General features: G+C 40.9%; 1 protein-coding gene across 1 annotated transcript in view; it reads right to left on the reverse strand.

The window, feature by feature from the left end:
• Positions 1–1703: 1703 nt before the first annotated feature.
• Positions 1704–16348, reverse strand: part of LOC109899769 (GDNF family receptor alpha-1) — a 109033-nt gene continuing 94388 nt past the window's right edge. Inside the window, exons 7-9 of the mRNA XM_020495281.2 lie at positions 10124–10323; positions 5175–5222; positions 1704–4362 (exon numbers count right to left, since the gene is read on the reverse strand). Coding sequence (XP_020350870.1) covers positions 4207–4362; positions 5175–5222; positions 10124–10323 — 404 coding nt within the window. The 3' untranslated portion in view covers positions 1704–4206. The remainder of the gene's footprint in view (positions 4363–5174; positions 5223–10123; positions 10324–16348) is intronic.

The following is a 16348-nucleotide window of genomic DNA, read 5'->3' on the forward strand; positions in this document are numbered from 1 at the left end:
TAAGAGGACTGGATGAATATAAAAGCCACATATCAACCAAGCACTTGAACTTAATTGTAAGAGCTGATTCTCGCCACCAAACCAGCAGCATGAACATCATCAGTGCATCCTTTCAACATCACTCAGACAGTCCCATTTCAATGTGTTTGTCACAGCTGCTGCTGCATTCTGTCAAAGTCTGTATAACATGTTCTAACATATTGTCTCAGATTCATTATTTCTGTCCATGATTAAAATGCCTGCAAGAAACATACTTACATGGAGCACCAGCTGGTATACTGTTGAAACAACCACACCAGTGACATTTTGAGTTGATTTCAGAATAAAACTATGTAACAACATGTGATGTAATAATTGTGAAGCATTCCCTAATCTGTGGGATTTGAAAGGTCAACCCCGTTGGCTGTCTTTCTACCCCATTCCAGCTAAACAACCCCCTCCTAGTATGGTGTCCAGAGAAAGGCCATACAGCCATTACATACTATTTCCTGCTCCATTGTGGAAAAGTGCATGCATGAAATTGACCCTCCCTTCTCAGTATTGTACTTTTTTCCTGTATTTGTGCATTGAAGCTTGTTTTGTTCCTAGAGTATTTCAAGTGGGATTGACTTGAATTTGTCCAGAGGTGTTCTGAGAATGTTCCCTAATCTAGGTCCAGGGCCAGCGAACAGTCAAACACTTTCAGAACTTTCTTATGGACTTTCTTATATCTCCCTCTCTAACTTTAAACATCAGCTGTCAGAGCAGCTTACTGATAACTGTACCTGTACACAGCCAATCTGTAAATAGCACACCCAACATCCCCATATTGTTATTTATCCTCTTGCTCTTTTGCACCCCAGTAACTGTATTTGCACATCATCAACTGCACACCTATCACCCCAATGGTAATGCTAAATTGTAATTATTTTGCCTTTACGGCCTATTTATTGCCTTACCTCCCTACTCTTCTACATGTGCACACACTGTACATAGATATTTCTATTGTGTTATTGACTGCACGTTTGTTTATGTGTAACTCTGTGTTTTTGTTTTTGTCACACTGCTTTACTTTATCTTGGCCAGGTCGCAGTTGTAAATGAGAACTTGTTCTCAACTGGCCTACCTGGTTAAATAAAGGTGAAAAAAAAAAAAAAAAAGAAGTTTTATTCGTGACACGAAGAGAATGTTTTCCTTTTGACATTGTCAGACATTTTCCCCAAATGTCCTGGGAACATGTGAGCTGTTTATCTGACATGGTAAAGCCAAGGCTGATGTCCTCACCTGGAACCGGTCTTCATCTCAGCATGTTATAGATAAACTATTATGTGTCAACACGGTCAATCTTTTCAGCACAGCTCCAGATTCCACAGCTCACACAGTTCATTCTCAGGTACCAGACAATGGCTACACATGTCTATTTATGCAGACAGATTCGCAAATACTTGAATCAGTACTCTCTATGGATGCGTTGACCAATCACATAAGATCTTTTCGCATTAGATATTTTTCAGAGCTGATGTGATTGGCCAAAAGACCAATTAGTGGAAAGAAATACCTGAATTGAATTGGGCTGCCTGTGTATGTTTCTCTCTCTCAGTGTCTGTGTTTGCCTCTCTCTCTCTCTCTCTCTCTCTCTCTCTCTCTCTCATACAGCCAGCAAAACAGGGTTATAACAGGCCACAGAATAACCCCCCAAGGAATAAAAAAAAACAACCCCACTGTTGGATGAGTCAACATTTTAATTATAATTTTATACAATAGATTGTACATTTTCACAGGCTATAAGTAATGTGGATAGCTGAGGGATTGTTTGTTTCCAATCAGTATAAACATTGCAGTTAGTTTTCTTTTAGTTAAACAACCAATGTGATGCAGATGAATACAAATACTCTTGGGGTATTTTATGTCTTCACCTGCCACTTAGTGGGCTCGTTATCCTCCCTCCCCCACAGATTCCAACACATTCATCCTCTGTCTCAGTGAAATATCAGCAATCTAACTGCAGATACCAATGTGTTAAACCACCCAGCTGCCTCAGATCCTATAGATCAAATTATAGTCTATATCCTTTATTGCATTTCCTATCAACCATGCGATATTATGATCTTTAACCTCTGTGTACGGTCCTATATGCTCCTTACTTGTGCAGGATGTAGCAGTTTAATAAATTAAGGCCAAAATAGTAAAAGATAGAAAAATAACAGGGTATTTGCCAAAAAACAATATATTTAGGCAACAGCATAAATGTAACTGTGGTAGAATATTTGTTTGCTTAGGAAATACAATAGGAGAGCTACATTGATATCTTCATTTACATTAGTTCCTTCATATGTTTGTGGGCAAGTACGTAGCTTGTTGTAAAACAAAAATGCTATTGTTTAATTTGATGTATTTTACAGGGAATCTGAATCTGATAAAATTGGTCGAATATTTGTTTGCTCAGGAAAAACAATAGGAGAGCTACATCTTCATTTACATGAGTTCCTTTATACGTATTCTGGCAAATATATTGCTTGCTGTAAAACAAAAATGCTATTGTTTAATTTGATGTATTTTATAGGGAATCTGAATCTGATCAAATTGCTCACAGTGCTCCTGAATAGAAGATTATAATCAGACATTTCTAGTCCAATTACTGTTTCAATCAAGTACATACATATATAATTTTAATGCCCAGTAAATAACATGTAATATATATTATGTTTTGAAAAGCCACACGAACCCAAGCAGCATGTCATAAATGCTTTAAAATGTCCGAAGGATAAAGTAATTTGCTGCACATGCCACATGTAAGTGTGAGGTGACTGTGTGTTGGGTGGTCCACATGAGCAAATTATTACTTCAAATGTATATTTTTATTTGCACATTTCATTTGAGAGTTAAATATGATTATGTTACAAGTTTGATACTTTCTCAGCGATTCTCAGGAGACATACAAAGTGCTACAATATACATACATGTTCTGCGTCAGCTGGACTCAGATGCCAATCGTTATTTATAAGCCTTCGCTCCAATAAGATTGATCGTTTTATTGGGAAGGCAATATGACAACACATTGAGCAGATGTATGCTAGCCTATTGAATGATTGTGTGTAATTACAGTGTGTGTACACAACAAAGCTTTGATCATAAGAATCAATCTCTCGTGAGCTGATACAATTCTTAAAGTCATCATCTGTACGGCTGTTGTCAAGAGCTCCACAGCTCTTTACGATGCTTACAAGAGCAGATAGAGTCCAGCGCTCACATACTCATTCAGGTAGGAATGTGTCTACCAGAAACCCTACATCTATTCCTCCCTTTCATCCAGTATAGAGAAAATATGTCAAACTACTTTGAAAGACCAAAAACAATGTCCAATTCCACCATGTACAATCACCATATCACCCAACCCTTCACTCAAATAGCTCCATGTACATTTTAGGGAGCCTTTACATGTGGGTGTGAGAGCGTACTGTATGTGTGTGCTGGTCTTTGCGCGTGTGCTTTTTGCATGCGTGTATGAGCCTGAGCTACAATGTCAACGTGAGCTTTTAATATGTGTGTTTTGCTGCAGCAGGCTGAGTTGGTGACACAAACGTGGCACCCAACAGAATACGGGGTTCTTTAGCCAGGTTCGAAAGCCAAGATTTTGTGGTCTAGCCATCTATACTGTCTGAGCTCTGTGCCAACATAGCTCCATCCACATCTTCAAATTCTTTCTTCTCAAATGTGAAAGGATGGCAGACACCATATCAAAACACACACGCACACCACAGAAGAGATATATTGAAAAAGCTGCCTACCTCATGTAAACCATTGCGATCAAAGTGATGGGCAATTTCTTGCCTCAGCCTCAACACACAAACTCACTTGGATAAAAGCGCCTGCTTAATGACAATACCATTATTAATACAATAGATCCCATGTGACGGACTCGTACCAGGAACTGCCCAAAAGCCACCAGCCATTGTGTATTTGAATGTAGCAATGCATTCTCATGATCGCCCAGTGACCGACATAGAAGCTTTTCCCTTCATAAAACAAAAACGAGAGAAAACAGAGCAAAACTGAGTTACACTGAGATCACTTTAGCACACTTCAACGTAATGCTTCTTCAAACTAGAATTAAAAAAGGAATCAGAGAGAAGGGAAAGAAAAATACAACAGGTGTACTGGGAACAGAGAATATAATTTCTTCTTTATACAAATTGAGTCTGTCCATGTTTTTGAAATGCAGCATGGCTACAAGACTGCTGCGGGGTCGAGCGCTGCCAGGGTGCAGTGTAGCAGCACGGCCAGCAGGAGCAGCAGTGAGTATAGGTGTGCCTGAGATGACGGCAGCCCGGCTGAATTCCTGGAGATGGAGTTGGATATACCGGGGTCGTCGATCTGTGGGTCCTGTGGAGGGAGGGACAGAGAATTGAAACAACTTGACAAATCATAACGATCAGTATTTCCCTGGTTGCATCAAAAACCTGCATTTAAAGTGTCCACATTCATGATCTCTTGGGGCTACACGCAAAACACTATATCAAATACACATTTTCAATTAGAAAAAGGTGACATAATCCAAACCAAATTAGAAAGTCGTAATAACACCACAAATGTGTGATTAAATTGGCAGACTAGACTGGAAAGTTGAAAAAAAGAACTTTGCCAGGGTGGCTCTGTCATATCCATGTGTTGCTTTGGAGGTGAGATGAAAAGCTCTTTGATGCACTAATGAATTGCAGAGCTGAAAAGGGGCCATGTCTTCTCAGGCTGTTTGAACCAGCCACTGCCTCCTTAAATGTCACTCCATGGAATAATGCAGCTTTATTATGTACAATGACATTTACTGAACTTTGAAGAGCACTAGATAAGCAATGCTCACATTTCAGCCCAGAGGACTACAAAGACCATGGGCATGTGTGCAGAAGAGGTCGCCTTGACTTCTTTATCTGGGTCTGTGTCATGAGGTTAGGGTCCAAGTAGTAATTACCTTAGTCTTTCCTCTTAATTGAAAATCTACACTACTGTTCATACGTGGTTTTACATAGATCACGATTGATTAGGTAGGACCTAGTCACATTTTCTGGATGGGTCATATGGTCAGGAAAACCTCCTGGTCTTAGTCATGATGAATTGTTAGTTGATAGTTATGGCTTAAAGTTAATATTTCTTTCTCAAACAAGGTTCATTAGGATAATCAAACTATGCTCTCCACTTACCACGCAAAGCACCCCATCAATTGAGATGTTAGACTTCAGTTTCTGTGCCTGTAAAACCAAGAGAAACATGGTCAAAACCACCATACTGTGTGTAGTAGGAATTTATGCGCTCGTCAACGTGATTGTAAACAGTGATGGACCATGGGTAGTGCTCAACATCAGTAATTTGTTGCTTTGGAATAATATAAAATATATATGCCATTCAGAAGGAGCTTTTATCCAAAGTGACTTAGTCATGTGTGCATACATTTTTCGTATGGGTGTCCCCGGGAATCAAACCCACAATCCTGGCATTGCAAGTGCCATCCTTTACCAACTGAGCCATACAGTACCATTTTCTACTGAAATACATGTCGTCATTGATTCTCACACAGTTTTTCGATTCAGTGGTTACAGATGACTTCCCGGACCAGGTTGTATGAGGAAACGTCTCTGGTCACAGTTAAATCTCAGCGCTTTTCCACTTGTAAGTCCTTTTATTTACAATGTGCCTCGAACAACAGCTTGGCTGCTCTAGGTAATGTCGTATGATGAGGCCGGTCATCTGGTATTTGCAGGACCTCAAGTGGACAAAGACCTTGAAGGGAAACTGCTGTGGTCAACAGTGAAACAAAAGTGATGATTTACATGACAGGGTTGCGTTCAGTCCCCTATGTGAGCCAGTCACTCTAATGCTTTATAATACTTCCCGTTTTCCATTTGGTGGGAGCTAGAAAAAACTGTGTGCATGTGTGTTTTCCTGTGTGTGTGTGTGTGTGTGTGTGTGTGTGTTGTGGGGATGTAGGTCTGACAGTATAATATACTGAACAAAATTCTAAACGCAACATGCAACAATTTCAACGATTTTACTGAGTTACAGTTCATATAAGGAAATCAGTCAATTTAAATGAATAAATTAGGCCCTAATCTATGGATTTTACATGACTGGGCAGTGGCACAGCCATGGTTGGGCATAGGCCCACCCAATGGGGAGCCAGGCCCAGCCAATCAGAAGTAATTTTTCCCCACAAAAGGGCTTAATTACAGACTCCTCAGTTTCATCAGCTGTCCGGGTGGCTGGTCTCAGACGATCTCGCAGGTGAAGAAGCTGGATGTGGAGGTCCTGGCCTGACGTGGTTACACGTGGTCTGCGTTTGTGAGGCCAGTTGGACGTACTGCCAAATTCTCTAAAACAAAGCTGGAGGTGGTTTATGGTAGAGAAAAGTTAGACTGATAACTTGTCCAGATCAGTGTAATGTGGGAGTGTAGAAGACAGTGCGAGGGTGTGTGGATTTGGCTGTAGTGGGAGTTGGATGGAACACAGTAGAGGGAAATTAGAGATGTTTGTCATTGCCCACTGAATGGAATCCAGAGCTGTCGCACAATTAATTTCTCTCCCGCTGGCCTAAACCATCAATTAGCTTGACTGGGCATGCTGTTATTGTTTCATACTTCACCATGCATTATCTACGGGATTTCATGGGGAGCGGAGGAGAATCAGACCTGTATCCTTTACGAGTACATGCGTATGTATGTGTAGGGTGTTGAATACCAATAACCTGCAACCGGATTATAACCAAGTAAAACATTTTCTATAACAATTTATGTAGTTCTGTCCTTGAGCTGTTCTTGTCTATTCATGTTCTGTATTATGTCATGTTTCATGTTTTGTGTGGACTCTAGGAAGAGTAGCTGCTGCTTTGGGGATCCTAATAAAATACCAAAATACAACCTGACCATGATGTTACAAAATATGTCTTTATACCCAGTTTCACCCACTGGCGATGTTGATGCAGAAATGCTGTTTGAATATGGTTGATACAGACTTGTCTAAAGGCAGCTAAGCAATTTTCATTTGAGTTAACTATTCATAAGTAAAACTGAATCCCCTCTGGGGTTCACAGTGAATAATCTGTTTTGCTGCTCTTAACTGTCAGGCCCAGGTTGGGGAGCGCTACAGGCCCTGCTGGGCTCAGCAGCAACACAACAGACTCTCCTTGCTATTGTTCCTGGTGCTGAGATACGCTGGGAGCCAACTGACTTTGTTGAATCTCTGACGTGGGACAAAAGGCATTTCTGCCTGCGCCACTTTCAATCCACACAAAGAGAGGCAAATCGTTCTCACCGGATACAAGACAAAGAGAACCCTTTCTAATTCAGTTTGAAGCTTAAGGTCACAAAGAAAAAAAAAATACTTCCTGGCAGTTTGAGGAATACACAGTAGAGCTAAATTTGATTTGCGAAAATATATCAAATGAAAGACAAAAAAACAAACATATTTCAAGCTGCTTACGTGGGAAGTTCCAAAGTTGTCTTTTGGCTAGAAGTCTAGTGGGGTCCTGAGTCATTGGTTTTGTACAAGTGCTACAGCTTTCTGCCAGTGCCAGTATAGAGGGTTTGTAATCGATGAGGAGAGGAGAGGGGAGTGAGTGTTCTGACAGGCCCGTCCCCTGAGTGTGTGATTAGAAAGAGCTTGTCTGCCTCCGACAGCCGTTCCTGCTCAACACACGCTACAGAGCAAACAGGGCTAATACAGGAACACACACTCTCATTAACTTCAGCTTGACACGCCACGCGCACAGCGCCAACAGCACTAACTCGCCAATACACCAGCCTCATTATCAGCTTAGTGTGTGTGTGTTGTGTGTGTGTGTGTGTGTGTTTGTGGTGTGTGAGTGATGTGAGACAAATACACATTTGCTAAAACCATACAATAGTTTTGCATGCGCATCTGTGTGGGAAGGATGATTGCCTCCTGCACTTGTGTGTTGTGTGATGTGTGTGTCCTTGCAAAGTGAGCACTTTCATCTGATTAGAGAATGTGTGTATCTATGACAGAACCCTGGACAGACCTAATACTGTGAGCCTCCCAAGTCTGAACATTAGTGTCAGTTACATCACATTGCTGATATACAACTGGGTTTGCTTTGTTGAAGCCATTCACACTGATCAAGGTACAATCTTAGATGTTAATCTTAATAACCATCAACCACCCTAACAGTGCGCTCTGATACAGCACCAGTCTTTGTCCCCTGATGTAAATGTAAGATCCATCTCAAGCAGGTCATCTAAGCCAGGACATCATCACAGAGATAACCCCCGCTCCACCCCTGGGCCTGCACACTATTTATCTGCCATACAGATCAATCTGGGTAATATATCCTAATCTGTTCTATTAGCATATGAATGCCCTATCAAATGGTGCAGGCCGAGCAGCCAGGGAAACGCAGGACCTCATCAGGCTAGCGGTCATCCATGTTAATGGGAGCTGGGTGGCAGTAGGTGACATTTAGATCAGACCACACGTCACCTTGTCGGTGACACCACCGTGCCTTTTTTACAGAGGTGAATGAAGCCTGCACACTGGCCATGTGTGATTCTCCAGGGCGCTAGAGTATGTGTATGCTGTGTATGTGATGGAGTACATCTAGTGTGTCTGCTGTTGAAGTGAGCGTTTGAGCTGCAGTGTGTAGCAGGATGTGCTGACTGACTGAAGGACAGTGTCTAGCTATGAGAATGACTCCACTCAGTGTCTAGCTATACCACTAATAGGCCAGGATAACAATTCAATATATGTGCCTCAGACTCCTATACAACTGTTAGTCCATTACAAGTTAATGCAGGCTCTGCTGAAAAAAAGCTGCATTGGCTCTCAAAAGGGCTACCCAGCTAGCATATAATGTTCTTAGAACCATAACCGTTTCTCAGAGTTGGGTGAGAGTATGGTTGTCCTGTGGTTATTTTGCATACAACCTTCCCACAACTTTCTGGGAATGGTGTAGGATAGCTGCTTGGTTTTGGAAAATTATCTGCACATTTAAGGAACTTAACAAAAAACTTTTTTTCTTGGCATTTAATTATTTCATTAATTATATTGGAACGTTCTCCAACTGTTTTGACATTGGGAATGTTTTCAAATTGTTCAGAGAATGTTAAGAAACAACGTTCTTCTGTGGGAATGTCAGTACTTCAGCATAAACACCCATTCGGCAAGCACTGTTTCACTTTCAATTACTCACTATTTTTAACAAAAACGGACGACTGTAACTAAGGCCCGGGAATGTCAATGCAATCAAAGGGCAATGATCTCAAATCAGTTATAATGTGGCTAATAGGCTAGCGCACATGTGTCAAACAAGCCCTGTGGACCAACTAGGACACACATAAATGAGTATGAATGAGTCAACAGTTAAGTCATCTTAACTAGCTCCCATCGGTGAGTCAACTTCTATTGCGATACTATCCCATGTCCCATGTCCCGTGAAAGTGTACAGACACATACCACAGTCCTAGCTAGGCTACTAAAATGTTGTAGTCTGGCTTTGGTTTTTAAAGCTTGACAAAAAAAAAAACTGTAACAAAATCACAATGCAAAGGAGAAATATGTAGCCCTATTACAACTACTACAGCTAACTAGCTGCTGGGAGGATGTCAAGTCATTGGAGGAGTGGGTGAGTGACCAACTTATTTTGGTGGCTACAGTTGTGAATCGCTTTGCTAGCTAGCTAGCTTGAAGGACTGTTATCCACAGTTAGCATATATCTTATTTGTCAATCAAATGTAATTGGCATCGATAAAATAAATGGGCAGGCAGGCAATTTCCCATTCAGTTATCAAAACATAGCTTAAAAACATAGTAAAACATTCTCAGAACCTCCCTGCAACCTAAGAATAAACGTTCCCACAACATGCAAAAATGGCACTTCTGTTATCAAAATGTTTAAAATTTGTTTTTACGTTTTACCAGTCAGGAAACTTATGGCTTTGTTCTCAGAACCAATTTTCAAGGAACCAAATGTGCTAGCTGAATACTCTACAGATTTGTTCTACCTCATTAAATCAATATTGCTTAAATTAAGCCAGTGCCATCTTAAAATAGTTCCCTAAGATTAGATGCTGGGCCATAGGCCCCCAGGACAGGAGATCCATTGGGCATGAAATCACAATCACATAGCTGCTTGAGCCCTCACCTGCAAGCTGCCACAGAAGTGGTAGAGGGACTCGTCTCCTGTGTTGAGATGGTTGGTGTTTGTGGCAGCATCCAGTGAGTTGGGGGAGCGGTCCTTAGCCTTCTGGGAAGGAGTGGTGGTGGAGGTGGTGGTCTGCACCGGAGGCATGGGCTGCCACACTCCCACGTCTGTCCCGTTCCCAAACGCGTGGATGGCTTTGCCTACAGAGAAACCAGACTCTGTGTTAGACTACTACACCAATGTTGCATTGAGAGAAGAGATTGAGAGAGAAAGTATTCATTTTTCCACATGTTGTTGTGTTACAGCCTGAATTTAAAATGCATTAAATATAGATTTTGTGTGAGTGGCTTACACACATTTTATTTTTTATTTTTTACAAATGAAATAGAAATGAAAAGCTGAAATGTCTTGAGTCAATAAGTATTCAACCCCTTTGTTATGACAAGCCATTAATAAGTTCAGGAATAAAAATGTGTAACAAGTCACAATGTGTGTAACAAGTTGCAATAATGGAGTTTAACATGATTGTTTTGACTACCTCAGCTCTGTACCAAACGGAGTTGAGCAGTGAATGTCAAACACAGATTCAACCACAAAGACCAGGGAGGTTTCCAATGCAAGACAGTGAATGTTCCTGAGTGGCCGAGTAACAGTTTTGACTTAAATCTACTTGAAAATCTAGCGCAAAACATGAAAATGGTTGTCTAGCAATGATCAACAACCAATTTGACAGAGCTCAATACAGAGCAAAAGAATACTGGGCAAATGTTGCACAATCCAGGTGTGGAAAGATCTTACAGACTTACCCAGAAAGACTCACAGATGACATATTTCTATTTAAAAAACATTCAATAAAATCACTGGAATGAATACACCCCTGATCACATGCAAATACAGTTCACTTTCATAGCAATCACATACAAACAGCATGATCCCATTGATTGTATAATTCCTTCTTGCATCTATGCACTCTCCTCCTCTCATGTTTTATCTTTGCTTGTGGACTTCAGTGCACAACACATCAGCCGTTCGTGACCAGGCCAAACAAACATTCCAATCAAAAACTTGATATCATAACCACTAACCACAGCTTACATTGTTGTCACCATATTAGCTAATGTCAAAGTCAACATAGCTACTAGAACTAACGTATTAGTAAACCTGCTACAATCATGCAGTAGAGTGTAGATACCTTAGTAAGCAGTTTAGCAGTGACACTGGTGGGCCCCGGTGATGATACATTTATAAATCTAAAATGTTACCTTGACTTGGAAGAGTTCTAGTGTTTGATAGCCATAGCCAGCTAGCTAACATAAACTCAGCAAAAAAATAAATGTCATTTTTTTAGGACCCTGTCTTTCAAAGATAATTTGTAAAAATCCAAATAACTCCACAGATCTTAATTGTAAAGGGTTTAACCTCTCTAGGGTAGGGGGCAGCATTTGGAATTTTGGATGAAAAGCATGCCTGCTACTCGGGCCCAGAAGATATGATATGCATATAACTGGTAGATTTGGATAGAAAACACTCTAAATAGTGTCTGTGAGTATAACAGAACTGATTTAGCAGGCAAAAATCTGAGAAAAATCCATTCAGGAAGTAGTTTTTTTTGTTGGGTTTTGTAGTTTTCTATTCAATGCAATACAGTATCCATTGACTTAGGACTCCATTTTCAGTTCCTATGCCTTCCACTAGATGTCAACAGTCTTTAGAAATAGTTTCAGGCTTGTATTCTTATAAATGAGGGAGTAAGACCAGTCTGAACGAGTGGACCCTAACATGTCGCAGAGTTTTTTCACATTTCACATTTCTTGTTTACCTTTTACATTGATAACGTTATTGTCCGGTTGAAATATTATAGATCATTGAGGCAAAAAAAAACCTGAGGATTGAATATAAACATATAAACATCAACAACATTTTGTAACGCTTCTGCTTGGCTGGTTACTGTTTGTAATAATTTATCAACTGGGCTATGTTCTGGGCTAGGTATGTTCTGGGCTAGGTATGCTTTCGCCGAAAAGCATTTTATAAATATGACCCTGTGGTTGGTTTAACAAGAAGTTCATCTTTAAACCTATGTAAAATATGTTTTGTTTTCTGAATTTTTATAATGAGCATTTCTGTAATTGAATTTGGCGCTCTGCAAACTCACTGGATGTTGGCCAGATGGGACGCTAGCGTCCCACATGCCCTAGAGAGGATAAACACTGTTTCCCATACTTCTTCAATGAACCATAAACAATTAATGAACATGCACCTGTGGAACGGTTGTTAAAACACTAACAGCTTACAGACGGTAGGCAATTAAGGTCATAGTTATGAAAACTAAGGACACTAAAGAATCCTTTCTACTGACTCTGAAAAACACCAAAAGAAAGGTGCCCAGGGTCCCTGCTCATCTGCGTGAATGTGCCTTAGGCATGCTGCAAGGAGGCATGAGGACTGCAGATCTGGCCAGGGCAATAAATTGCAATGTCCGTACTGTGAGACGCCTAAAACAGCGCTACAGGGAGACAGGACGGACAGCTGATCGTCCTCACAATGTAACAACACCTGCACAGGATCAGTACATCCGAACATCACACCTGCGGGACAGGTACAGGATGGCAACAACAACTGCCTGAGTTACACCAGGAATGCACAATCCCTCCATCAGTGCTCAGACTGTCCCCAATAGGGTGAGAGAGGCTGGACTGAGGGCTTGTAGGCCTGTTGTAAGGCAGGTCCTCACCAGACATCACTGGCAACAACGTCACCTATGGGCACAAACCCACCATCGCTGGACCCGACAGGACTGGCAAAAAGTGCTCTTCACTGATGAGTCAAGGTTTTGTCTCACCAGGGGTGATGGTCGGATTCACGTTTATCGTCAAAGGAATGAGCGTTACACCGAGGCCTGTACTCTGGAGCGGGAGCGATTTTGGAGGTGTATGGTCCGTCATGGTCTGGGACGGTGTGTCACAGCATTATCGGACTCAGCTTGTTGTCATTTCAGGCAATCTCAAAGCTGTGGTACCCTTCCTGCAGGCTCATCCTGACATGACACTCCAGCATGACAATGCCACCAGCCATACTGCTCGTTCTGTGCGTGATTTCCTGCAAGACAGGAATGTCAGTGTTCTGCCATGGCCAGCGAAGAGCCCAGCTCTCAATCCCATTGAGCATGTCTGGGACCTGTTGGATCGGAGGGTGAGGGCTAGGGCCATTCCCCCCAGAAATGTCCGGGAACTTGCAGTTGCCTTGGTGGAAGAGTGGGGTAACATCTCACAACAAGAACTGACAAATCTGGTGCAGTCCATGAGGACGAGATGCACTGCTGTACTTGAGGCAGCTGGTGGCCACACCAGATACTGACTATTACTTTTGATTTTGACCCCCCTTTGTTCAGGGACACATTATTCCATTTCTGTTAGTCACATGGCCGTGTAGCTTGTTCAGTTTATGTCTCAGTTGTTAAATCTTGTTATGTTCATACAAATATTTACACATGTTAAGTTTTCTGAAAATAAATGCAGTTGACAGTGAGAGGCCATTTTTTTTTTTACTGAGTTTAGCATCCCTCTCTGTTTGAGTATGCTAAACTAGCTAGCTGCATTTGCTAGCTAAGCTATGCTAAACTTTATGTGGGTCTTTTTGAAAAATGTTTTGTTAACAATGGAAATTAAAATACATTTTTGAATCAAGTCCTGAAGTAGTATTGATATATTGATAAAAAATGTTTCATATGGGGAGGAATGGGAGAAGAGCTATCAGACTTTATGGCATTACTCAATGACATTGACCCCAATTTCAAATTAACTATTGAATGTGACATTAATTAATGTGACATTAATTAAACCTGTTCATTACCTCAATATGTGGATTGAGATATCAAATGGAACCCTGTTTTGAAAAGAAATGGACAGAAATACTCTATTACAGGGGGACAGCTTCCACCTGAGCCAATAAAAAGAGGACTTCCAAGAAGCCAGTATTTCAAACTGTACCGTACATGCCACTCCACAGAGGACTATCAAGAAAAAGCAGCGGAGATGCGAAATAGGTTTCTAAGAGGCAATGTGTGGATGAAAAAGACCCACTAGAGCTATAGAACACTGTAATTGTAACGATGTACGCTGATAGTCGGGAAGCAAGTTCAGTGAGTGAATATATTTAATAAATAAATGAACAAACCAAGAAACACAAACAGTACGCCGACATGAAACAGGAACAATGACAAGTGGGGAAGAAACCAAAGGGAGTGACATATATAGGGCAGGTAATCAAGGAGGTGATGGAGTCCAGGTGAGTGTCATAATGCACTGATGCCCGTAACGATGGTGACAGGTGTGCACCATAACGAGCAGCCTGGTGACCTAGAGGCCGGAGAGCGAGCACACATGACAGTAATGTTCACCACCACATATACTTTGAACTCACGCGAAGTGGGAGATGCTGTCAAGAAACACTGGCATGCTTTATCATCGGAACCAGCTTTACCTGTTGAATTTAAGAATCAACCACTTATAAGAGAGGTTGCAATTTACGCAATAAATTGGCCCATGCCAACTGCCAGCCACAAAAGGAAATCAGCCAGGCTCTTTCATGCCCTCTTCTGAATGGTAGCCATACATGCAGAGGTTGCACAAGGTGCAACAATATGATGAAGTATGAATATTTCTGCCACCCACATACAGGAATACGGTTCCAAATAAATTACATTATTATGTGCTCCACCACACATGTTATCTACATGATTAAATGTTCATGTGGGCTGTGTTATGTAAGTAACACCTCTCGTTCTCTCAAACAGAGAATTAGTGAACATAAAAGATCAATCAGGAGAAACGACAGGGATTACCCAGTCAAAGGACATTTTAATGACCAAAAACCTGACATTTCTACCTTTAGATTTTGTGGCACAGAGAAAGTTAAGATATCAGACAGGGGAGGTGATATAAATAGTACTCAGAGCAAAAGAGAATGTTTTTAAATTTTCACCTTCCAGACATTTTTCCTAAAGGTCTTAATGATGAAATGCCGATGTATGTTATGTTGTAAATGTGAACATGAATTAATGCCCCCATTTCAGATTACTCTGACATTTTTCTTACGCTGTACCCAAGGATTTATGAAAACTTGCTTGGTGGGTCGATGTCCTGATTGTAGTTTTACAGACGTGTTTAATACGTTTTATGTACACACGTTATTATAATATTCATGAAATGCACATTGTTATTTTTGGTAACATTACTTATTTTCCCTCGATTCCAACCCCATTCAAAGCATGGAACAGATGTGGGTGGAGCTATGTCTACATAAGGGTGCTAAAAAAAAGGCCTCTATGTCACGTCCTGACCTTAGTTCCTTTTTTATGTCTCTATTTTAGTTGGGTCAGGGCGCGAGTTGGGGTGGGCATTCTATGTGTTGTTCTATGTGTTTGTATTTCTGTGTTTGGCCTGGTATGGTTCCCAATCAGAGGCAGCTGTTTATGGTTGTCTCTGATTGAAAACCATACTTAGGCAGCCTGTTTTCCCACTATGATTTGTGGGTAGTTGTTTTCCGTGTCTGTGTTTTCCATACAGAACTGTTTCGGTTTTCATTTATTTCTCTTGTTTTTTTGTATTCTGTGTTCAGTTTAATAAATACATTATGGACACTTACCACGCTGCGCATTGGTACGATATTTCATACTCCCCGTCAGAGGAAGAAGAAAATCATTACACTCTAAGGCCTTGAGGCCGATACCTAAAGCTTTTTAAAGAGCAGTAATACTATCAAGAGCAGTGTGTGGGTTTCTTCTTTTTTTCTCATCTTATTCAACTGTTAGCATGTACCTGAAAAAAAGATAACTCAGATGTGCGAGTGCCCTTTGAATTTTTAAGTAAGTAAAAGTGAAAAACATACAAAATATAGCTAGCTTTCTCTCTCTCTGTCACACCATTATTTGCGTTGTTTGTTTCTGTTTTGTTTGGTCAGGGTTTGATATGAGTGGGCATTCTATGTTGTATGTCTAGTTTGTCTATTTCTATGTGTTTTGGCCTGATATGGTTCTCAATCAGTGGCAGGTGTTTGTCGTTGTCTGATTGGGAACCATATTTAGGTAGCCTATTTTGTATTGTGGTTTGTGGGTTATTGTCTATGTTATTTTGCATGTTAGCACAGTGTTTCTATAGCAGTCATGTTCGTCTTGTTTGTTTGTTTGTTTGTTTTGTTTAGTGTACTTCGTGTTTTTTCGTAAAT

This window comes from Oncorhynchus kisutch, linkage group LG11 (assembly GCF_002021735.2).
Source record: "Oncorhynchus kisutch isolate 150728-3 linkage group LG11, Okis_V2, whole genome shotgun sequence".
In the NCBI taxonomy this organism is placed as follows: domain Eukaryota; kingdom Metazoa; phylum Chordata; class Actinopteri; order Salmoniformes; family Salmonidae; genus Oncorhynchus; species Oncorhynchus kisutch.